General features: G+C 49.8%; 2 protein-coding genes across 2 annotated transcripts in view; one reads left to right on the forward strand and one right to left on the reverse strand.

Annotated features, from left to right (window-relative positions):
- The first annotated feature begins 616 nt into the window (after positions 1-616).
- VPS28 (VPS28 subunit of ESCRT-I) lies at positions 617-10718 on the forward strand. The gene is made up of 10 exons (XM_081205215.1): positions 617-733; positions 3253-3341; positions 4402-4434; positions 4739-4772; positions 5631-5720; positions 5983-6088; positions 6376-6477; positions 6589-6642; positions 9276-9367; positions 10155-10718. The coding sequence occupies exons 2-10, from the start codon at positions 3305-3307 to the stop codon at positions 10270-10272; spliced, it is 666 nt and encodes a 221-aa protein (XP_081061341.1). The 5' UTR covers positions 617-733; positions 3253-3304; the 3' UTR covers positions 10273-10718.
- Positions 10719-11257: 539 nt separating this feature from the next.
- TONSL (tonsoku like, DNA repair protein) overlaps positions 11258-24290 on the reverse strand; it is a 37027-nt gene continuing 23994 nt past the window's right edge. Inside the window, exons 17-26 of the mRNA XM_081204350.1 lie at positions 21957-22669; positions 21559-21635; positions 20165-20315; positions 18937-19015; positions 17854-18155; positions 16613-16784; positions 13858-14036; positions 13207-13280; positions 12575-12708; positions 11258-11652 (exon numbers count right to left, since the gene is read on the reverse strand). Of these exons, the coding sequence (XP_081060476.1) occupies positions 11459-11652; positions 12575-12708; positions 13207-13280; positions 13858-14036; positions 16613-16784; positions 17854-18155; positions 18937-19015; positions 20165-20315; positions 21559-21635; positions 21957-22669 (2075 nt within the window). The 3' untranslated portion in view covers positions 11258-11458. The remainder of the gene's footprint in view (positions 11653-12574; positions 12709-13206; positions 13281-13857; positions 14037-16612; positions 16785-17853; positions 18156-18936; positions 19016-20164; positions 20316-21558; positions 21636-21956; positions 22670-24290) is intronic.

Here is a 24290-nt window from a genome sequence, read left to right on the forward strand (position 1 = left end):
TTCAAGACTGGTGTTATATGGTCTCGGCGGCCGCTCCCAGTCACCAGTCTAGCTGCCGCATTCTGGATTAGTTGTAGTTTCTGAGTCACCTTCAAAGGTAGCCCCACGTAGAGCGCATTGCAGTAGTCCAAGCGAGAGATAACCAGAGCATGCACCACTCTGGCGAGACAGTCTGCGGGCAGGTAGGGTCTCATCCTGCGTGCCAGATGGAGCTGGTAGACAGCTGCCCTGGACACAGAATTGACCTGCGCCTCCATGGACAGCAGTGAGTCCAAAATGACTCCCAGGCTGCGCACCTGGTCCTTCAGGGGCACAGTTACCCCATTCAGGACCAGGGAATCCTCCACACCTGCCCGCCCCCTGTCCCCCAAAAACAGTACTTCTGTCTTGTCACGATTCAACCTCAATCCATTAGCCGCCATCCATCCTCCAATTGCCTCCAGACACTCACACAAGACCTTCACTGGTTCTGATTTAAAAGAGAGGTAGAGCTGGGTATCATATCAATCTAGAGACGAGCCTCGCCCGCAGCGAACCCGGAACTCCACGTGCGTGCGAGAACTCTAGACTTCGTAGATCTATAGCCCGAAACGCGCTCTGGGGGGGGGGGCGCCAGGCCTGACTAAACGAGCGCCGAGCCCCGCAGGGGGGAAGGGAGCGCGCCGAGCTATCGATCGGAGGCGGGGCGCCATTTTCCCGGAAGTGGGGAAGGAAACAAAGCAGCCGGAGCCGGGTAAGGCCTTGAGCTTCTGGGGGGGGGCAGCCCTGGACCGGGGGGGGGCGAGGTTTGAGAGGGGGGGGCGCGCTGGGGGGGCCTGGTCCTCGGGGGGCCCTTGTGGGGATGCGGCCCCCGCTCGCCTCTCTCTTATTTGGGGAGGGGGACGCCATAGTTCTCTCAGACCTGGGGGGGGGGAGTGGGGCCCGTGGACGCCCCCCCCCCCCAGCTGGGGCAGCTTCCCCCACCGCCAGGACGCCCCTTGGCTCTCCGTGGGTCCGTCGTCCGTCAGTCAATGAGCCAGCCAGGATCCCCCCCCTCCATCCCTTCTCCTCTCTCTTCCCTCCTGCCTGCCTGCCTCCCTCACAGGGTTGTTGTTGTTGCTGCGGGGCAGAGCTGGCCTGGTCTGAATCACCTCTAATTAATTAATTAATTAATTAATATTATTAATAATAATAATAATAATAATAATTTATACCCCGCCCTCCCCAGCCAGAGCTCAGGGCGGCTCTCAGGGCAGCTAACACCAGTAAAATTACAGTAAAAACATAATGGGGGGGGGGGACGAGCCCAATTTAAAATACAGGTTAAAATGCAATTTAAAATGCAGCCTTCTTTTAAAAGTAGCCCATAGATATAATAATATATAAGATTAATAATAATATATTTATACCCCACCCATCTGGTTGGGTTTCCCCAGCCACTGTGTGCGGCTTCCAAATGAATATTAAAAACAATACAGCATCAGACATTAAAAACTTCCCTAAACAGTTGTCTTTTAAAAGTCAAATAGTTGTTTCTTGCCTTGACATCTGTGGACCCCCCCCCCCAGCTGGGGCAGCTTCCTCCACCGCCAGGACGCCCCTTGGATCTCCGTGGGTCCATCGTCCGTCAGTCAATGGGCCAGCCAGGATGTGCCCCCTCCATCCCTTCTCCTCTCTCTTCCCTCTTGCCTGCCTGCCTCCCTCACAGGGTGGTGGTTGTTGCTGCTGGGGGGCAGAGCTGGCCTGGTCTGAATCACCTCAATTAATAATAATAACTTTTATTTATACCCCACCCTCCCCAGCCATATATATTATTATATATAATAATATATAAGGTATAATAATAATATATTTCTACCCTGTCCATCTGGTTGGGTTTCCCCAGTCACTGTGTGCGGCTGCTTCCAGCAAAATATTAAAATACAATAATTCATCAGATATTAAAAGCTTCCCTAAACAGTAAACTTCCTCCGCTGCTCTCTCTCTTTCCCCAGAGGAAGCTCCTCGGGGCAGGGACCTCTCTAGACCACACTTATCCCCAGTTTGGGGGAAAGGTAGGGCCAGGTATAGGTTGGATGAGGCCCTCAGCTCCTGAAGGTAATGGGGCCCTTTCTATGTCCAGCTGTCCTTTGCCAACAACAAATTGTCGCTGTTTTTTGTGTTGAATATATGCTATATGGGCATTTATGGACCTGATAGGTATCTAAAGCCATTTGCACATAACAAAATATGTATTTTATCAAAGTAATTGATATAGAAATGAGCAAACCAGTGATATTTTAGGGAGCAGGCTAGCCGGCGGGGCCCATTACTTACATCACAGGAGCCTACACAACACAAAACACTGTTGCCGTATGTAGGTTTTATTTTATTTGTTTTTTTATCTTATATTTTGGAAATGTACATCCAGTTTGGTTTTTTGCTTTAAGTTTTTTTGGGGCCCCCAAGAAAGTGGTGCCCTAAGTTATAGCTTGTTAAGCTTATACATATATCCGGCACTGGGGAAAGTCTCCATTTATTGTTGAAAAACACTCCCCCTTTTGTTTGTTTGTGCGCTGGAAAGAACATTACCAACATCTCCTTAACCGCAACTTCCCTGTAGCTGCTGAGGTCCTCTCACAAATTTTGCAAAACCAAGTTAGAGATGAGCTTGCAGTATCTCCAAATCTGGGAGAGTTGTGTACAGCTATTAATAAAAATAAAAAACAACAAAGCATACGGACGTGATGGGATACCTGCCAAAGTCTTCAGAGTGGATGGAATAGAACTTACACAACAACTGCACAAGCTCATTGAAAAAATCTGGGAGAGAGAAGAGATCGTAGCAGGGATGCCAAAATTATTGATTTCTTTTAAAAAGGTGACAGAACTGATTGTGGAAAGGCTATGAGTGATTGCCAAAGACGAAGAAGTTGTTTCAGGGCTATTTAGCCAAGAAGAGCTTGCAGGGTTGCCATCTAAGGTGTAATGTGTAAATTTCAGAAGTAGGGCATTCAGTATTATGGGAGCAGCCTCCCGACCAAGATTAGACAGGCTTCCCTCCCTGGTCAGCTTCAGGTGCTTGGCAAGGACTCTCATATTTCAGCATTTTAAGGGAATTCTCTGTCCTAGGATTAATTTTCATGGTTCTTATTCTTTCCCTTATTTTTTTAAAAAACATTTTATGTAAACTGCTTGGAAATTCTGTATATTAAGTACTTGGAATACAAAATCAGCAAATGAGCAAATGCGGAGGGAGGTTTAGCTGTGACTTCTTACCTGCTCTTATCTCAGGCACCTTGCGTGTTGGTACTTTGGATCTCAGCTGCGGACCCTTGGAGGAAGAATGTTTCATGGAATCCCGGCAGCCCCTGGGATGGGAGGTGAGTCCAGTGCTGCTTTTGAGCTAATTCTGCGGTGGCCAGAGCAAATGCAGGGACTTCTTGGACCTTGAGTTCTTAGCCTATGGTATGCATGGGGTTTTTATATATTTCTTTATAAAAATACGTATCAATTGCCCCTTCACATAAAATATCAAGGCAGTGTAAAGCAAAATATGTCAGTGTAATAAAACGTTAAATACAGTGGTACTTCTGGTTACGTACTTAATTCATTCCAGAGGTCCATTCTTAACCTGAAACTGTTCTTAACCTGAAGCACCACTTTAGCTAATGGGGCCTCCCGCTGCTGCCGCGCCGCCGGAGCACGATTTCTGTTCTCATCCTGAAGCAAAGTTCTTAACCTCTAACTATTTCTGGGTTAGCGGAGTCTGTAGCCTGAAGCGTATGTAACCCGAGTTACTATTGTACCACTAATACGAGATACAGTGGACGCTCGGATTGCGACCATGATCCGTGTGGGGGGCACATTCACAACCCGCAGCACCGCATCTTGTGATTTGGCGCTTATGCGCATGCGCAAAGCACGATTTAGCGCTTCTGTGCATGCATGACTGCCGAAACCCAGAAGTAACCTGTTCCAGGACTTCTGGGTTTCGGTGGGTGCGTAACCTGAAAAACGCAACCTGAAGCGTCTGTAACCTGAGGTATGACACTAGCGCAACCTGAAAGAATTTATAAACCGCTGAATAGGTGTGTTGGCATAAGATCTTGAAGAGAAGCCTAAAAATAAATGGCAAGGATTCTGTGTATCTAACCCGTGTGCCAGGCATGGTGTCTCCAAACCCTCCCTGATCTTGGGCTCCTCTTCCAAATTCTTTTATGTTCTGGCATAAGGCAAGGAGGAGAGGGCAATCCGTGGCTGTTAACCACGACGGTTATACTCTGCCTGCAAAGTCAGAGGCAGTTGCTGGAAACCGCAGGAGGGCAGAGGCTTTTGTGCTCAAATCCTGCTTGTGGGTTTCCTGGAGAACATTTCTCAAGTTCATGGCAGCAGTTTGGGAGCAAAGTTGGTCTCATGTATTTCCGCCTTTTTGTTTTTCAGCCCCAGCGAATAAGCCGGAACTATACGAGGCAAGTGATGGTGTTTCCCTCGTGGCTTAGTGGAAACTCCTTTCAAATGAGGGACAGGGAGTGGGTTGGGGAGGGGGAGTTGCAGTATTGCGGGGAATTTCAGGCACTCCCCCAGATTGCAGGACTGCCAGCCAAAGCGCTCCCGATTTGGGCAGGACTCCCCTGGGGAACTACCCTCGCTGCTCCTTACAAGGGCATTTGGGGGCCTCCCATAGCCCAGACTTGAAAGTCCCCGATGCCCCAACTCTCCTTTCGTTGGTGCAAAGATTTGGTGGATCCAATGTCACTCTCCTTTCCCTTGCAGGAAGTGAAGTTATACAAGAACGCCCGGGAGCGAGAGAAGTGAGTACTTGCCCCAATTATACCCAGCTCTAGTGTGTGTCGTTGCAAAGGGCATGCTCAGTGATGGCTCAGGGCACACCTCTGTTCAACTCCCGCTCTGATTACCTGCTCTGAGTCCCCACAGCTAATTCTCCACTGGCCTCCTCGCTGGCCCAAGTAGGACCAATTCAGCCAGCTAGCCCTGGGGATTAGGTAAAGGGACCCCTGACCATTAGGTCCAGTCATGGCCGACTCTGGGGTTGCGGCGCTCATCTTGCTTTATTGGCCGAGGGAGCCGGCGTACAGCTTCCGGGTCATGTGGCCAGCAGGACTAAGCCACTTCTGGCGAACCAGAGCAGCGCACGGAAACGCCGTTTACCTTCCCGACGGAGCAGTACCTATTGATCTACTTGCACTTTGACGTGCTTTTGAGCTGCTAGGTTGGCAGGAGCAGGGACCGAGCAACGGGAGCTCACCCCGTCGTGGGGATTCGAAACGCTGACCTTCTGATCAACAAGTCCTAGGCTCTGTGGTTTAACCCACAGCACCACCCGCGTCCCATCAGCCCTCGGGATTATCTAATGCTTATTTCCCCTAAATTGATTTCTGAATTTCATTGTTATTCATGTTTTTATACTGTATTTTATGCTGTTTTTACAATTAAGTGTTTTACATTGTTGTAAGCCACCCTGAGCCCAGTTTTTGAACCAGGAAGGGCGGGGTATAAATAAATATGTCTGAAAGGCACGTGAGAGGTCTGCGTGCCCCTATGCCCCCCCCCCCAAGGCTCCTGGCCTCTGTCAGAGTCTCTTTTCTCAGAAGGAAAGGGGTCAGGGTGCAGCTGGGCCTTCCTAATTGACTCGTTTAACTTTGCTTCAGGTACGACAACATGGCTGAGCTGTTTGCTGTGGTGAAGACGATGCAGGCTCTGGAGAAAGCCTACATCAAGGACTGTGTCACCCCCAACGAGTGAGTTGACAGGCACCTGGAGGGATCTGAGGCAGTGCCACTCTGGGTTCATAGAATTGCCGGGGTGGCAGGGACACAGAGGGCCACCTGATTCAAGCCCCTGCAGTGCAGCTCCCTCAAGAGATCTGTAAAAGAGACGAGATCTGGGGCAGCATTGCTTAATTCAGGAGTGGAGCAGGGCAGCGTCCGTCATGGGCAGCTGTGGAGAAAAAGGGGGCAGAGGTGTGGGCAGCTGATTCCATGTGGCCCCCTGTCCCTCCAGGTACACTGCAGCTTGCTCCCGCCTCCTAGTCCAGTACAAGGCAGCCTTCAAGCAGGTCCAAGGTCCGGAAATCAACTCCATCGATGACTTTTGCCGTAAATTTCGGGTAAGCAGTTGGTGCTGAAGGGGGACGTCTGCATGGGCGGCGTTGAGCGGGGAGTGGTGTCTTCTGGTCCCAGCTGTGCAGCCAGATTCTCATCCCTGGGTGCCAAACCTCTGCTCCTTCACCCCAAAGTGCAGATGAAGCGGCTTTTTCCAGCTCCTGACCCGCCTTGCGGTCCTCGAGGGGATCGAGACCATGGCTGGGGGAGCCTGAGGGGATCCCTGTGGGAAAGTTGTGGCTGATCTGTGTTTCGCTCCTTTGAGCGTCCCTGTTTCCTCTTTCTCTTGTAGCTCGATTGCCCGCTGGCCATGGAGAGGATCAAGGAAGACCGGCCGATTACCATCAAGGATGACAAGGGCAACCTCAACCGCTGCATTGCGGACATCGTGTCGGTAGGTGGGCAGGGGGAGGGAGGGACGACCTGGAGCTGAAGGGCGTCTCTTGGGGGTCCTTCTGCCGGATGCTCCTTGGGCCCAAACTGAAGGTCTTTTCCTTCCTTCCAGCTCTTTATCACAGTGATGGACAAGCTGCGCTTGGAGATCCGGGCAATGGATGAGGTGAGTGAAATGAGAGGAGTGCTTCCACCCAAAGACGCTGCCCTCCCCAGGCCAAGGTTGGTCAGGGTGATGCTATGAGCACCTTAACATCTTTTTTTTTTTTATAGAAATTTTTATTGGTTTTTCACCTTTTATAGAGACAAATACACACAAAAAAAGACAAAAGACAAAAACATGTATAATTTCAGAAAATCCTACTTTCCTAACCTTGTTCCCTGACTTCCCCCCACCCCCCTTCATGCATCCCCATTCCCAAAATTGTGTCAGCAAATTGGTATTTCTCTTCTTAATCATCTTAAAATTACCTCTTTTATAAAGAAAAGTAAATTTTTTCTAAGTTGGACTCAAGTTCTCTTCCATTGATTTCCCAATTTGTCTTAAATAAAAGTCATATTAACTAAACCCAAAGGTCTTGAGTGTTTTTACAATTCTATTCTTCCCTCCCTCCCATCCCCGGTTTTCGTCCCTTCCCAATACATATCCAAAATATCAGTTCTCAGCCTGGGTTCCTCACGTCCGAGGCTTTCAAGTCTCTTTCAGTCCCTCTCCGCCGGTCTTGTTGGTAATCCTTTATGTCGGTCGTCGAGTCTCGAAAAAGTTCTGTCACCATCCAACCATATTCTCTTCCCACAAGAACATTTGGAAACAGCTGCTGGAAAATTTCCACAAAGTCTGCATCTTCAGAGTCAAAGTCAAAGTGGAGGCCCCCATCATATTTCTTTATTTTAAATTCCTGTGTTGCATAAACTCCCGGGGCCTCCTCCTTCATCTTTTGCATCTTTCGCAGATTTGTGTTAGATGTAATCCAAAAGTCTCCTTGTTTATATTCCACAGATGTCAGCTCCTGGTTGGTACTTTCCAACTTTACTTTCTCTTTTTCTTGTTTAGTCTCTTCCACTTCTTTAGATATCATTTCCAATTCAGCTGTGGATTCTTTCTCATTCAGGTCCTCAATACATTCAGCAGAGCTGCTTGTTCCAGAAGTCAAGGTCATAAGTTGTTTATTCATAGCCAGACTCTGCTCTTGTAAGACTCCCACCAGATGAAACATTCTTTCGATTTCCACTAGTAACTTTCCGTCCACAGCCATTGTAATTTCACAGAATTCCCCCTAGAGGGAATCTGGTTACTTGGTAATCTTTCTCCAACAATCCTCCAATTTATTGTTGTTACTTTGTTTCCAACAATTTTAACTCAATTGCAACTCATTTTAATCCAGAGGGAACTTAAATAGGAGCACCTTAACATCTTGGAGGTCCCGGGCCACAGGGAGGTTAGGCTGGCCTCAACCAGAGCCAGGGCTTTTTCGGCTGTGGCCCCGATCTGGTGGAACGCTCTGTCCCAAGAGACTAGGGCCCTGCGGGACTTGACATCTTTCCGCAGGGCCTGCAAGACGGAGCTGTTCCACCAGACCTTTGGCCAAGGCACAGTCCGACCCCTTCTCTCCTTCTGTAATCCTTATAGAACTCTAGCCCAATGGTTGCCATTAATTAGATTTTGAATTGATTTTAGAATGAATTGATTTTAGAATGCATTTCAATTAATTGATTGTGAGATTATGTGAACGGTGTCACTTTTATTGCTGTTAGCCGCTCTGAGCCCGGCTTTGGCTAGGGAGGATGGGATATAAATAAAATTTTATTTGTTGTTGTTGTTATTATTATTGACTTGTGCATTTGTTGTGGGGTGTTAGATACTGCATGCTTTCCAGCCAAACTACAGGCACAGATTTCGTTGTGAAATGGGCAAGCAGTTGATAGGATCCTGTCTCTAGGTGTAGTCACAATGACGGTGTCCCCCAAAGCAGTGTCTAAATCTTACGAAATACATACTCCCTACATGTTCACAGGGAGATAAAGCTATCAGTGTCTGCTACCATCATCACCTGCCTTTTGACACTTGAGATGAGTGTTTTTAGGACCCAACGTATTTCTGTAATTTTGCTTTCACCCACCCTTAGGACCTTGCTTATTTATTTTTGTTTATAAAAATATTTATATGCCGCTAAATAATAAAAATATACCCAGAGGCGGTTGACAACATATAAATATATAATGATAATAATGAAGTAGTTTTGTTTTTTAAGCATCGATAAACCATGGTGGAAGGATGAACTCTTAATTGGCTGCATTGACCTCGCAGAATAGAACAGTTTTCAGGCATTTGAAAGTTGGCACAGAAGGCACCTGGGGGTGAAGGGAGGGGAAGACATTGTAATGATAATAATATTAGTAGGCAGTTGCAGGATCAGAAGCATTCCTGTCCCTAAGGGATGCTGGATTAGAGAGGTCTTTGGCCTGATCCAGCCACAAGGTTCTGTCTATATCCTCTCCTTCATTGGATGGCCCTCTGTCAGCAATTCTTTAATTTAGATTACTGCATTGTCATGGGCTGCACTAGATGACTCCAGAAGACTCTTGGGGCCCCTTCTGCCATCCTGATTCCATGGTTTGAAGCACGTTTTTCACAATTTCACTATACGCTTAGTGAAAATTGCTTGGTGTCCAGAGATCAGCAGCTGCACGTGCCTGCCAAGACACTTCCTTGAGTGCTTTGTGGCTTGGAAGGGATGGTGGGAGGTTGACCAAGGAGGGCTGCCCAGTGACCTTCCCTCTCCTTCTCCTCCTCCTCAGATCCAGCCTGACCTCCGGGAATTGATGGAGACCATGAACCGCATGAGCCACTTGCCCCCGGACTTCGAGGGGCGGCAGAAAGTGAACCAGTGGTGAGCATTTTCCCCATAGAATTAGGAACTCTGGTTTCTCTCCTCTTATCCTTTTCGATTATTCTAAAATGAAACGGTTGTCGGGGGGGGGGGGGTAAAAAAAAGGTAAAGGGACCCCTGACCATTAGGTCCAGTTGTGGCCAACTCTGGGGCTGCGGTGCTCATCTCGCTTTATTGGCTGAGGGAGCCGGCGTACAGCTTCCGGGTCATGTGGCCAGCATGACCGAGCCGCTTCCGGTGAACCAGAGCAGCGCACGGAAACGCCGTTTACCTTCCCTCCAGAGCGGTACCTATTGATCTACTTGCACTTTGACGTGCTTTCGAACTGCTAGGATGGCAGGGACCGAGCAACGGGAGCTCACCCCGTCGCGGGGATTCGAACCGCTGACCTTCTGATCGGCAAGTCCTAGGCTCTGTGGTTTAACCCACAGCGCCACCCACGTCCCACCTGTCTGGTGGGGAGACTGCAGCAAAGGCTGCGCCTCAAAGCTATAGCTTTTCCATCCCAGGTGGGTTGGCGGAGACGCCCGAGGCCTTTCCGTGCGGCTTCCAAACCTCCCCCAGCCTGCGCTCACTTTTCCGCTTGGGACAGGGAAGAGGCCCGAGCCATCTGCCTCTCCTACGGCCCGTCAGAGGAATTTCCCAGGAGAGGCTTCTCTTTCCTCCCCCCGGTATATTGTGGAGTCACGAGGAGGAAGGCGGGATGAGAGGGGAAGAGACAAGACGCCCCTTCTCTCCCTCTTGCTCATTCCGCTCCAGCGCTTGATGCCTCTTCCTCTCCCTCCAGGCTGCAAACCCTGAGCGGCATGTCGGCTTCGGACGAACTGGACGACTCTCAAGTGCGGCAGATGCTGTTTGACTTGGAGTCCGCCTACAATGCCTTCAACCGCTTCCTGCACTCGTGAGGAGGAGGAGGAGGAGGACGGGCTTTGGGCCCCGTCGACAGCGGCCACATCATGCGGTTATAGAGCCATTGTGCCGGGGATGAGAATGTACATTCCTCCCATTGTCCCTCTGAATGCGAGGACTCGTTTCCCCTCCTTTGGGGTGGGAAAAAGAAACTCCCTCTTGTTACTGTTTAAGTTCCACGGCTCTCCTGTTTTCTCATTCATTGCATTGTATAGTATTTGTGTCCACTTCTCTAAGGGGGTGGGGTGGGGAGGGAGTCTAATAACGCACCACGGAAGGCGGCAAACAACCGACAGCTAACTCTCTTTGCCACCTGAAGGGGGTCAGTGGTGGGGCAGGTAAAGTCTGTGTGGTGCTTGTATTTATTTGAGTGTTGCTTTTGCCTCAGAGAGGCAGACTCTACCGGTCTGAAGCAAATAAAAAATCTTTCTACATTCACAAATGGTGGCCTTATTTCTTTGATTCAGATGGCTCTTTTTTCCCACCCAGAGGTGACTCCAATACGGTTCTAAAAATTGGGACTTATTTCCCTGGTCCCGTATCCCAAATGAGCTTTCAGAAAGCAGCAGCTTATGACTTCTTTCTGTAGCCCGAAGCTCAAAACACACAAGGCCTGCGCAGCTTCCCCACCCCTGTGGCACCACTACCTGCCCATTCGAGACCAGCAACAAAGACACAGGACAGGCAAGACGAGGGACGACACAGCATCTTTGTGTTGCGAGGCATTCAATAAATATTGGAAATCACATCACAGAACTGCTGGGCAGCGCAAGCGGTGAGAGAGCAGAAGACCCTTGGAGCAGGACAAAGGCAGCCGCTTTTTACATACCAATATTCCTGTGTCTCAGCCACCATACCAAACTCAGAATATAATTCATAATGGCAGTATTGAGTTGGTCCTATTGGAGCTCTGGACGCACCTGTGCAGGGCAGGTGTCTAGTCCCACCCTAGTCCCACATCCCACATCTAGTCCCACATCCCTTGAGAGAGAGGACAGACACCCCTTGCTTTCATCTGGCCCATTGGTGGCCCTGGACATGCCAGCTTACAGGAGCCCAGGAGCTGCCTTAAGTCCACGGCCGCATTGAGCAGCGCGATCCCAGACTGCTGGAGCCTGCGAAGCGTTCCAGAGGCGGCTTCATGGGTGAGGCCAACAGCACATGGAGGAGAAGCATCACGTCCTACAGGCAGTGGCAGAAGAGTTTGTGATGCCGTGTGACTGAGTGGAAGGAGGTGCCCGGCGAGCCACGCCACAGCTCTGCCACGTCCCGCTGGTCACTCCTGCTCAGGTGGCGAGTGCAGAGCTGCAGCTGAGAGACGTTCGAGGAGAGCTTTGTCCATGTCACGCTGTCCAGAGGCCCCCTCACGGAGCAGCCTAGGGAAGGAAGGAAGGAAGAAAGAACTGGAGGAGCCTCCTTTGTCCAGAATGTGGCAGCTAGACTGGTGACTGGGAGCGGCCGCCGAGACCATATAACCCCGTCCTAAGAGACCTACATGGGCTCCCAGTAACTTTCCAAGCACAATTCAAAGCGTTGGTGCTGACCTTGAAAGCCCTAAACGGCCTTGGCCCAGTATACCTGAAAGAGCATCCCCACCCCCATCGTTCAGCCCAGACAATGAGGCCCAGCTCCGAGGGCCTATTGGCGGTTTCCCCCCTACGACAAGCGAGGTTACAGGGAACCAGGCAGAGGGCCTTCTCGGTGGTGGCTCCTGCCCTGTGGAACGCTCTCCCATCAGATGTCAAGGAAATAAACAACTGTCTGACTTTTAGAAGACATCTGAAGGCGGCCCTGTTCAGGGAAGTTTTTAATGTTTGATGTTTTATCATGTTTTTAATATTCCGTTGGGAGCCGCCCAAAGTGGCTGGGGAAGCCCAGCCAGATGGGTGGGGTATAAAAAATATACGTATTATTACTTTGAAAACTGGGCTCTCAGACTACAACAGTCCAGCCACATCCCACAACTGTGGCTCAGGTTCCTGAAGTTTTAGCTTTAGGATGCACTGAGGTGAAGCTCATATGACTTAGCCTGCCCTTCATCAAAACAAAGATCCTCCTGCTTTTTCCCTGATCACATCCTAGTTTTCCGCATGCTAATTCCCTTTAGACAAAATAAATTTTGCTTTTGGTTCATTGGACTGACGTCAAGAGGGGTGCATGAGAAAACCACAGGATTGCGGGCAAAACAACAGAGCAAGGCTAATCCAGCTGGGCCACCCAGAATCCATTGCCCTTCAGCAGTTCTGGAGGGGAGGGGCAGTCAGGGGGCAACCGGTAAAAAACGGCTCCAGCACTCACCAGCCAAGCTGAGGAACTGGAGGCCCCGATTCCTTTCCTCGAGGGCAAGTAGCAGCGTCCGAAGACCAACAATGCCGATTTCAGGATTTGCTGACAAATCCAGCGAGACTAAAGGCAGGCAGGTAGGGAGGTGGCTGGAGAAAGAGAACCAATGTCAGAATCAGGAATGGATGGATCTGGTTGCATTCTGCTCATCTACGCTGAAAATTACAGAATTGTAGAGTTGGAAGGGACCCGCAAAGCTCATCCAGTCCAACCCCCTGCAAGGCAGGAACCACTTATCTATGAGAAAAAGTGGGAGAGGAGTTGGAAGCCAAACTCTGGAACCTCCAGGGGCCACAGAATCGCAGCTAAGGAATCTCTTGATGGCCGGCCATCCAAGCCATTTAAAAACCACCATCTTCCAAAGTGTCAAACAGCTCTTCCCGTCAGAAACGAGAGCTTCCTCAATTAATCAAAGCATACCTGGGAAATGTTTTGCTCAGAGTACCAAAAATGGAGGTGAGGAGCCCTTTGCCACTGTCAAGAATGCCTAGAGATATGGCCAAGGTTGACCCTTCCCGCTGTGGAAGACACCCGCCCCCTGCCAAAGGGTTCAAAAAAAGCACAGGACCCACATTCCCTCCACCCACCTTGCCAGCTCTGCAACAGCGTCATCGTTGAGGTGATTCCCAGAGAGAGCCAGGTGGTTGAGAGCACAGCCTTCCTGCGCGGAGAAGAACGAAGATTCAGAATGCGGAAAATTAAGGTGTGCGAGTGTCGGGATTTTCTCCAAGACCTAGTCAGGTGGGGAAACTCAAACCGCGTCCCGTCGTTTCCTCACACAGCAGAGAAGCCAGGCCAGGGCCAGCAAACATTTTCAGCAGAGGGCTGGTCCACTGTCCCTCAAACCTTATCAGGGGCTGGACTATATTTTGAAAAAAATAAATAAATGAACGAATTCCTGTGCCCCACAGATAGCCCAGAGGTGAATTTTAAATAAAAGCACACATTCTGCTCAGGTAAAGACACGAGGCAGGCCCCACAAATAACCCAGAGATGCATTTTAAATAAAAGCACACAGTCTACTCATGTAAAAACATGCTGATTCCTGGACCATCCATGGGCCGGATTGAGAAGGCGATTGGGCCAGATCCAGCCCCTGGGCCTTAGTTTGCCTACCCATGAGCCAGACCTTCCTCCTCCCCTGTCTTTCACCAGAGCACAACAGGTCAGCTGGCTGGGCTGAAGGCCTGAGGTTCCCCAGGATACTCGCCTCCCTGCTGGCACCCGATCGACCTTACCTGCGCCAGGTACCTGGCCACGGCGTCCTGCAGAGGCTGCTGGTCCCCTGGCCTGGCGCCCACGGAGCTGATGTCCAGGTGGGTGAGATTCTCGGAGGGCAGGCTTTTCAGGAGCAGCTGCAGGGCAGAGGAGCCCAGGGCGTTGTGGGAGACGGTCAGCCGCCTGAGGTGCACAGCTCCTGAGGGAAGAGAGCGCAGGAGGAGTTGGCAGAAGTCGGGGAAAGCAATACAGGTGGAAGGGACCCGCGCGGCCATCTGGTCCGCTGCCCCGTGATGCAGGGACCACAAGGAAGTGAAGTGGGAGGGAGCAGGAACCTCCAAGGGCCACAGGAAGAAAAGCGTCCGCATTGGCACAGGGGCTTCATTTCGACAGGAAAACACCACACAGAAGAGAGACACTCAGGAATGCCCTCACACAAATCAGCTGAGCAGTTTGCTTATTTATAGAAGCGTTTCTGTCCTAGCATTTGACAGAATATTCCGACTGCTGTACAACGGTATCGTATTTTCCGCTCCATAAGACGCACCTAGTTTTTAGAGGGGGAAAGCAAGGAAAGCGAGAGCTGCTTACATGGCTTCTGTCCCGCTTTGCACAGCTCTCACTTTTATTGCCCATCCCTCCTCCCACCTCGCTGTAAGAGGAGGAGACGACACTGGGACAGGTGCTTTGCTTGCTTTACAGCGAGGCGGGAGGAGGGATGGGCAAGCAAAGTCAGAGCTGCGCAAAGTGGGACCGAAGCCGTGTAAGCGGCTCTCGCTTTGCTTGCTCCTGTCGTCCCTGTTACGAAAAGGAGCAATGCGGCAGCGAGCTGCAGCTGGCTGGAAAGCAAAACATGATGGGAATGTTGGGACTGTACCGTGGGAACAAAGGGACAGTCTATTCACAGTGCTGAGCACCGGATTTAGCTCAGAGTGTAATTTGACCTGTACAGGAAGTACAGGAGGTGGAGTTTGTCTCTCTGCTGATGGGAGTTTGAAGAGAGCAGACGCGTTTCTCTGTAACGCTGCAAAGACAGAAATAAAGGCATGTAAATACATTTCTGTCTATCTCTTTCCCCTCCCTGGGGGGAGCAGGGAAGAGTGGTGTGTCCTTCTCACGCTGAGGAGGATCGCCGATCGCGACCTAGCCTGTATCTTGCCGGGAAACGCAGACAGGGAGGTCAACAAGGAGATCAAGCCGGGTGCCTGGAGAGTGGCCAGTTTCTCCTGATAAGGCAAGATTTCCTGACAGCCCCTCCTCCCGCTTCACTGTGAAGCCAGCAGAGCAAGAGTGATAGCTGCGCAGCGGCTCTTGTTCTGCTGGCTTCCCAGCAAAGTGGGATGAGGGACGAAAGGGAGCCCTTACACAGAGCCCCTTCCGTCCCTCGGAGCCAGCCTGTCTGTCCCTTCTACCTGCTGGGGGGAAAGCCAGCAAGAGCCCCCCACACGCTCCGTGTGGCTCTTTAAAGGGAGAGGCTCCCACCTGCATTCGCTCCACAAGACACACACACACACATTTCCCCTTACTTTTTAGGAGGAAAACAGTGCGTCTTATGGAGCGAAGAATACGGTAAAACATAAAGCGCTTAAAAAATAAAAAGACAGATAAGGTGACCGGCTCATCGAAAATAAAATAAGGGCTGCAAAGGTCTTTAAGCACAAAAAGGCTCTGAGCCACATCTTGTGGGACACCCGTGTGTGTGTGTGTGTGTGTGTGTGTGCGTGCGCGCATCATATTGTTTGGGTAAGTGTAATGTTCAGTTCCCAGCAAATCTGTCTGCCCCTTGATCTCCAATATTTATTTATTATTTATTTTTGCATTTACATCCAACTTTTTTCTCCAAGGTGCTCAAAGCAGCAGATGTGATTTCCTGCCCCCACCTCCATTTCACCCTCACAACAACCCTGTGCAGTAGACCAGGGCTAAGAGATCAGGAATGCCCCAGGGCCTAGGGTACCAGGTGAGCTTGATGGCCAAGTGGGGATTTGCACCCTGCTCTCCCAAAAGTTAAGAGTCCCTAGCAGAGAGGAATGGTCAAATTAAGCTGTTGGATTATGCTGAAATTGCAAAACTGACTGGAAAACTGACCAGGAACCAAGGAGACCTGAATTTCAATAAAGAATGGGGAAATTTTTATAATTTATCTAGGAGACCACTGTAAACAGATGAAAACACTAGCAGGATTTTTATAACACTTGTAATGTAACAAATATTATGGACAAGACGGAAAGATATAAAATGTGGATTGTGAGAAAATATGCAGATAAAAAAGGTGTACAATAGGACCCAAGGAGGGGAAGGTGGGAAGTCCAGAGATTTGTAGAAATCCTCATAGAACTCTAGCCCAATGGTTGCCATTAATTTGATTCTGAATTGATTTTAGAATGAATTGGTTTTAGAATGCTGTGTTTATTTTTACTGTTGTTGGCCACTCTGAGCCCGACTTTGGCTGAGGAGGGCGGAATATGAATAAAATTATTTTTTATTATTATCATTGTTGTCATCATTATTAATATTATTAGTATTATGTAATTTGGATTGTTATGAATTAATATTTATAAAACCAAATAAAAATTATTATGAAAAGAGTCCAACACTCTTAAGGGCTACATCCTACAGGCCAACAGAATTAACTGTGCAAAGCCAAGGCAGATCAGACTTGCTTAACTCATCCTGATCTCCCTCCTTGTCCCTTCCAACCTGACCGTTCTACGAAATCCAGCTCTACTGGACCTGATCCCTGCTGCAGCCGACGCTCTTTCCTGCTCCTCTTACCTTTCAGGGCACTGGCCAGCAGGAGGCAGTAGTGCTGCAGGAAGGCGGTGGTGAAGCCGCAGGCTTGCAGTCGGAGCGTGCTCAGGACCGGGCAGGCCTGGACCAGGGAGGCAAGGGGCGGGGTGCTGCCGTCCCCCAAGGGGTTGAGGCTGAGGTCCAGCTCTTCCAGGTTCTGAAACAACAAGGGGTGTGGGTTCGAGTGAGATGGTGGCAGAGGGAGGGCTCATAATAATAATAGTAATAATAATAATAATAGCAGTAGTAGTAGTAGTAATAATAATAATAATAATAATTTATTATTATTAGTAATAATAATAATAATAATAATAATAATAATAATTTAATAATAATAATAATAATAATAATAATAATAATAATAATAATAATAATAATAATAATAATAATAATTTATTATTTATACCCTGCCCATCTGGCTGGGTTCCTCCAGCCACTCTGGGCAGCTTCCAACAGAATATTAAAATACAATAACCTGTTGTATTGTTAAAATACAAGCCACTTGTCATCAGATTGAGGGCAGAAAGAAGGAGTCAGAACACCTAGATGGGCTGTCTCACATATGGCCTGAAAGGTCTGCATGAATCTCAGCTTCCTATTTTTAAAATAGCAACAACAATAGCAATAATAATAATACTAATACTAATACAGTTGTACCTTGGATCTCAAATGCTCCCAAACAATCAAAACCAGGAAGTGAGTGTTCCCGAAATTTTTTCGGAAGCCAAATGTCCAGCTTGGCTTCCAATTGGCTGCAGGACACTCCAAGTGGAAGCTGCGCCTTGGAATGCATTCTGTTCGAGAACCAAGGCACAACTGTACTTTTATTATTTCTATGCCCCACATCTGCCTGGGTTGCCCCAGACACTCTGGGGAGCTTCCAGCAAAATAGAAAAACACAACGAGACATCGCACGTTAAAAACTTCCCAATACAGGGCTGCCTTCAGATGTCTTCTAAAAGCCACATATTTGTTTATCTTACCAGGCTTCTAGTCCTCGTGGTGCAAGCGTGGCATTTGCACATGGAGACGGCTCCTCTGCTCATCGAGCGAAGATCTGAAGCCTTGTGGAACTCCCAAGCCCAAAAACCTTTGCCCACCCTCTTCCCATCGTCGTTTGGGCTCCATCCTCAGCTGCACTTCGACATCCTGTCCCCCCAAGAACCACAGCCCTTCCAGGTAGGACAGGGCACCCTCCCGCTTCCCAGCTCCTCTGCCGCCCCTACCTGGAAAGTGACGGAGCCGGGAAGTCCTGCGGTCAGCCTGCGCAGCCCCTGGGGTCCCAGCTGGTTGGCCGAGAGGTCCAGGGCCTCCAGGCCGGGGATGGTGGCAACAGTGGCGAGCAGCTCTTCCGCCGAGTCGTCGCCCAGGCCTGCCCCGGGGAGGCACAGGCGCCGGATGGAGGTCTGCAGCTTGAGGGCACGGAGGAGAGGCGTCAGGTGGAGGCGGCGCAGGGCCATGCCTGGGACGTTGAAGGACGGACCCGATTCCTGGCACTCCAGCAGCTGCAGGAGTAATCGGTGCTCCCCTGCCAGCCGGGGAGAGAGAGAGAGACACACACACACGGCACCAGGCTTCAGTCAAGGCAAAAGACTCACAAACCAAGCCTTCAGTGTCACTGGGCCAGTCCTGCGGAACTCCCCACCACTAGACATTTGGCAGGCCTGCTGAAATCATTTCTATTCTGCCAGGCCTGTGAAGGCAATTCAGAATGCAGCCCTTCACAATGGTTAACCGACGTCTGATTTCTTTATGGTTTTAATGTATGGTTCGGAACTGGTCTGTGACCGTAATAATAAAATGCAATTCAATTCAATTCAATGTATGGTTTTATGCTTCTATTGCTATAAGCGGCTTTGATAGGGTTTTTTAAAAAAAATGATATAGCAGTATGCAGATATTTTTACCGATAAACCAAGATGCAGAATAGCTCAGTGGGTAAAGCATGAGACTCTTAATCTGTGGGTCATGGATTCGAGCCCCATGCTGGGCAAAAGATTCCTGCCTTGCAGGGGGTTGGACTAGATGACCCTTGGGGTCCCTTCCAACGCTACAATTCTGTGGAAAAGCCAGCACAGCCGTCACAGCAACTGGCTTGCGGAAAAGGGGAAGGTTCCTCTTTGAAACCCCTTTGGGAAGAAGCCCCTTCTCTGAGCCCAAGAGGACAGAAGGCGCGGCATCTGAACTGGGGCAGAGCAGCATCAGCAAGATGCTCGCAGCCTCCTGAGGACACCCCCCCCCCGGGAACCCATCTGCCAAGAGAGGCAAGCTCTGAAGGACGCGGGGGGACTCAGCGAACTTGGGCTTACCCACAGCCAGGCTCTGGCAGGCCTTGCGGTATCTCTCCACAAGGGGCGGCAGGTCCCAGGACTGCACTTCGGCCAAGACCTGCCAGGGGGAGAGAGAGAGAGGTCAGCAGGGGGGTCAGCTGGGGCCCAAGGAAGGTGGAACTCCAATGGGAACACCTTTCCTTTTATTTCTATATATATAAAGGTAAAGGGACCCCTTTACCTCGCGGACGACTCTGGGGTTGCGGCACTCATCTCGCTCCCTCGGCATACAGCTTCCGGGTCATGTGGCCAGCATGACAAAGCCGCTTCTGGAGAACCAGAGCAGCGCACGGAAACACCATTTACCTTCCCGCCAGAGAGGTACCTATTTATCTACTTGCACTTTGACGTGCTTTTGAACTGCTGGGTTGGCAGGAGCTAGGACTGAACAACGGGAGCTCACCTCGTCGCAGGGATTCGAACTGCCGACCTTCTGATTGGCAAGCCCTAGGCTCTGTGGTTTAGACCACAGCACCACCCACGTCCCATATATATATATATATATATATATATATATATATATATATATATGCTTTCGTAGATTAAAAATTTTATATTTTACAATTTAAAGTGCTCATTTATACATCCTTAAGGTATCAATGACTTCCCTTCTTCTCTTTCCAGCGGTTCATTTTGCATATCATAAATCCCTGCATATTTTTACAAAAACTATACCATTCAGTATTGCATTATTACATCCATCAAAACTTATTTACACTATTGAATGTATCTCAATGCTGCCAATGTTTTCAGCTGTACCCAATTATTCCCCATATATTCAATAAACATTTTCCAAACATTCCATGGTTGTGCCCGTAACCTCGGTTTAAGGTGCCATTTAGCTCCTGGCTTTCATATCTCAGTTTCTCAGGGGAGATATTAACCTGCTTCCTTGCCATCAGAACCTACAAACGCCTCAAAACAGCCCTTAACAAGAGCACAGGAATCTGGCTCCTGCAAAATCCGACCACTGGGCCATGCACTTCAGTGCTGCCCACACTGACAAGCAGCTGCTCCCCAGGATTCCTGGCAGAAGTCTCCCCTCATCCTCCGTGGATGATTAAACTGAGGACATTGTGCCTGCAAAGCGGGTGGTCTGCCCCCCCCGTCACCCCCCAGACAGACTCCCCTGACAGCAGCTGAGGAATGGGGCTATGGGGAGGAGAAGCGCTGCCAATTTCTCTCTCAGCTGGCAGCGACCGCTCACCTCTTCGTTGCTCTGCAAAACATCCACGATGCAGTCCTGGGGGGCCAGGAGGGCCCCCTCCTTCTTCAGGGTCAGGCGTGGCAGGAGCCCGCAGGTCTGGTAGTAGCGCTGGGAGGCCTGATCCGCCAGCCAGGACACAGGGCGACTCTCGCTGCAAGGAAGGAGGAGAGGGGCTGCAGTCGGAAGACACACCCCCCCTATATTCCTGGGGGGGGCATGCAGTGTGGGGCTCTGAAATGCCCCACCTCCGGCAAGGATTCAGTCTCCTGCCACGCAGCAATCATCCAAACAGTGCAGAGGGAAATATTATTTGGGGGTGGTTTGAGGACAGCAGAAATATCCCGCCCCCTGTCTCCCCAGTTACAGATGTTTCCAGGGCCGGATTGAAGTTTGATGAGGCCCTCAGCTCCTGAAGGTAATGGGGCCCTTTATATGTCAGCTGTCCTGTGTCAACAACAAATTGTCACTATTTTTTTGTGTTGAATATATGATATATTTATGGACCTAATAGGTATCTATTTGCACATCACAAAACATGTATTTTATTAAAGTAGTTGTTGAACTGAAATACAGTCATACTTCGGGTTACACTGAAAAGGATATATCAAGAACTCTGGCCAAAAGTTTCAATATAAGGAATAATTCCTACTCAAGAGTTGAAATGAAAAACGTGTATATTCTGCTAAGAATAACAGTTTGAAGCTAGTAGTAAATTTAAACACAACGTGTAAGTACAATAGTTTTAAAGTAATGGTAAGTTTGGATACAACGTTTAAGTGCAGAAATAATATAGTTTCAAATATACAGTAATATAGTACAAAGGTACATGAAATACCAGTGAACAACAATTGTTTTATACAAGTCTCAATAGCAATCAAAAAGAGTCCACTTCGGGTTACAGCCGCTTCAGGTTGCGTTTTTTTGGGTTGCGGACCGCCGAAATCCAGAAGTACCAGAACGGGTTACTTCCGGGTTTCAGCGCCCGTGCATGCGCAGAAGTGCTAAATCGCGCTTCCCGTGGGCGCAGAAGCGCCGATCGCAACCCTCACGTGCACAGATGCGGGTTGTGAACGCTGCAAGTTGCGAACGTGCATCCCGCACGGATCACGTTCGCAACCTGAGCGTCCACTGTACAATTAAGAAAAAGTATATTAGTATTATTATTAATTTTTTCATTTAATTTTTTTGGGGTCCCCCAAGAGAGTGGGGCCCTAAGCTACAGCTTGTTTAGCTTATACGTAAATCTGGCACTGGAGGCTTCCCACGGTGCTTATGTGGAGAGTTTTGAAGCTGCCTCTACAAAGACAAGGTCTGGCTTAGACCCAGAGCTCCGATGAGGCAGCTCAGTGAGGGAGGAAAGGGCAAAGGGGCTGAGGAAGCCCCAGTTCTCTCACCTGTGGGGCACGGGGATGAGGAAGACGTTGTCTTGCACCCGAACTCGCACCCGGATCGGAGGTGGGGGAGCAGGGAGCTGCAGAGAACAGGGGAGGAGAAATAGGGTGAGGACGAATGAATTTTATTATTACGGTCACAGACCAGTTCTGGCTCGCTTACAGTATCAGGAAAATCATAAAACGCAGCAGGAGTACATTGAACTGCAAGTGGGTATAACAGAGACAATTCAGATATAGCGGCAGTTAAAAACATATAGGATGGCCCCAATCCCAGAGGAGTGCTGGCCTCTCAAGGCCCAGGGAAGCCAGACAGCTTCTCACAGGGCCACGGCCAAAAGAGCGCCTGCCAGAAAGGAACCAAGCCAGCCCGCTTCTCTCCCCGAACCCTGGAGACTCACATGTGCTGGTGCCGAGGGGGGGCTCTCCCCACGCCCAGGGGTCCCCCCATTGACGTGGCTGCTGCCCCCTGCCCCCTGGAGGATGCTGGGATCTGCCGCACACTCTGGGTTCTCCGCCGCCACCACGCCGGCCCCTCGGAGTCGTCCCAGCGGAGTCCTGTCGACAATATGGGTGAGGCGACTCTGCCGGACCCTCCTTCTCCTCTTCTTGGTGGCTTCGGGGGGCTGGCGCGGAAAGCCCCCGTCACTCTCGCCCCCCAGGCTCTCCTCCGACTCGGTCCCAGACTCGCTTTCTGGGCTCTGGCGGCTCCTTTTGCGGGAGGCAAGATTCTGCCCCAGGTCGTCTTCCAGCCAGTCGTCTCCTACGTACTCCTCTGGGGGGATCAGGGCAGGCCCAGCGGAAGACTTGGGGCGCTCAGGGCTGGGCATAGGGCAGGGCTTGGCTCTGCCCACCCCGCGAATGGCAGCCCGGTACTCGGCCGGGGCTGCGAGCCTGGCCTCCCTCTCTGGGTCCTGGCCAAACAGCCGCTGCCTCTTCTTGACCGGCCTCAAGGGACTGATGGCGTCGTCCTCCTCGGGCTCCCTCCAGCTCCTCCGGGGACTGGGGGACTTTGGGGCAGGATCCAGAGGGCAGGGGGCTTGCGGGGACTCGGAGAGCTCTGCGTCAAACAGCTGGCTGGCCGGCGGCTCTTGGGGAGGCTGAGCCTTGGAGCCTGGAGGGGCAAAAGCAAAGGCGTCAAGTTCACTCCCTTAGAAGGGAAAATCTTATGAAAATGTACTATACATGGTACTTGGCCCCTGTAAAACTAGCAAAAATAAATAAATCATATAATTACAAGTGCTGGAGATGTAAGGAACAGATAGGAACACACTACCGTATGTGGTGGTCCTGTCTAGAGATACAAAGATTTTGGAATATGATTTATGAAGAGATAAAGAGACTGATAAAAACTACATTTAGCAAGAAACCCGAAGAATTTTTACTAGGAATTGTTTCAGATAATATTCCCAAAATTTCTCATTGAAGTTGATGGACTATGCTGAAATAGTTGAAATGACCAGAAGAGTCAGAAAATCAGGAAGGCCGAAATTTTAATAAGGAATGGGGGAAATTTATAACTTATCTTAAAAACCATTGGATTCAGTTAAAATTGTTAGGATTGGAATACGACTTGTAGTTTAAGGGTGAATTCTGGACACAACAGAGACGTAAAATATTTGGATTATCATGAAAGATGCAGGAGGAAATGATTAATCATAGGACCCACAAAGGGGAGGATGAAGCCCAGGAGATTCATTGGAATCTTGTTTTTATGATTTATGTTTGGTATATTTCTGAAAAACTTTAATTTGAAAAACCAAATAAATAAATATATTTTTTTGAAAAAAGATTTCTCCTTGCCCACTCAGCCCCAAAGAGCACCGCAAGGTTTGGCCCCAGGCACAGCAACAAAGGAGACAGAGATCGTGGGTCCCTCAGTCCCTTTCAATCTGGAACAGGGTGCTGTTCTGAGCAGAGCAGGGAGACAGAATCTGGGCAGGATAAGGAAGGGACCCAGAGCTCTCCTCCAATGTTCATTCTCATGAACTTGAAGCATCAAAGACATTGGCCTGCTAAAAACACAACAACTTTAAGGCTTTCCACCAGAACAAAGGAAGACTCGGCTGGGTGAGAATTCCCAATAAAGCAGACTGTCTGGCCAGAGTGGTGCATGCTCTGGTTATCTCCCGCTTGGACTACTGTAATGCGCTCTACGTGGGGCTACCTTTGAAGGTGACCCGGAAACTACAACTAATCCAGAATGCGGCAGCTAGACTGGTGACTGGGAGCGGCCGCCGAGACCATATAACACCGGTCCTGAAAGACCTACATTGGCTCCCAGTACGTTTCCGAGCACAATTCAAAGTGTTGGGGCTGACCTTGAAAGCCCTAAATGGCCTCGGTCCAGTATACCTGAAGGAGCATCTCCACTCCCATCGTTCTGCCCGGACACTGAGGTCCAGCACCGAGGGCCTTCTGGCGGTTCCCTCACTGCAAGAAGCCAAGCTACAGGGAACCAGGCAGAGGGCCTTCTCGGTGGTGGCGCCCGCCCTGTGGAATGCCCTCCCACCAGATGTCAAAGAGAAAAATAACTAGCAGACTTTTAGAAGACATCTGAAGGCAGCCCTGTTTGGGGAAGCTTTTAATGTTTAATAGACTATTGCATTTTAATATTTTGTTGGAAGCCGCCCAGAGTGGCTGGGGAAACCCAGCCAAGTGGGCGGGGTAGAAATAATAAATTATTATTATTATGCAAACGGCCCCTTCAGGGTGTCCCCAGGAGCAGGCCCCAC

The sequence above is a fragment of the Podarcis bocagei genome (assembly GCF_964188305.1).
Source record: "Podarcis bocagei genome assembly, chromosome: 8".
In the NCBI taxonomy this organism is placed as follows: domain Eukaryota; kingdom Metazoa; phylum Chordata; class Lepidosauria; order Squamata; family Lacertidae; genus Podarcis; species Podarcis bocagei.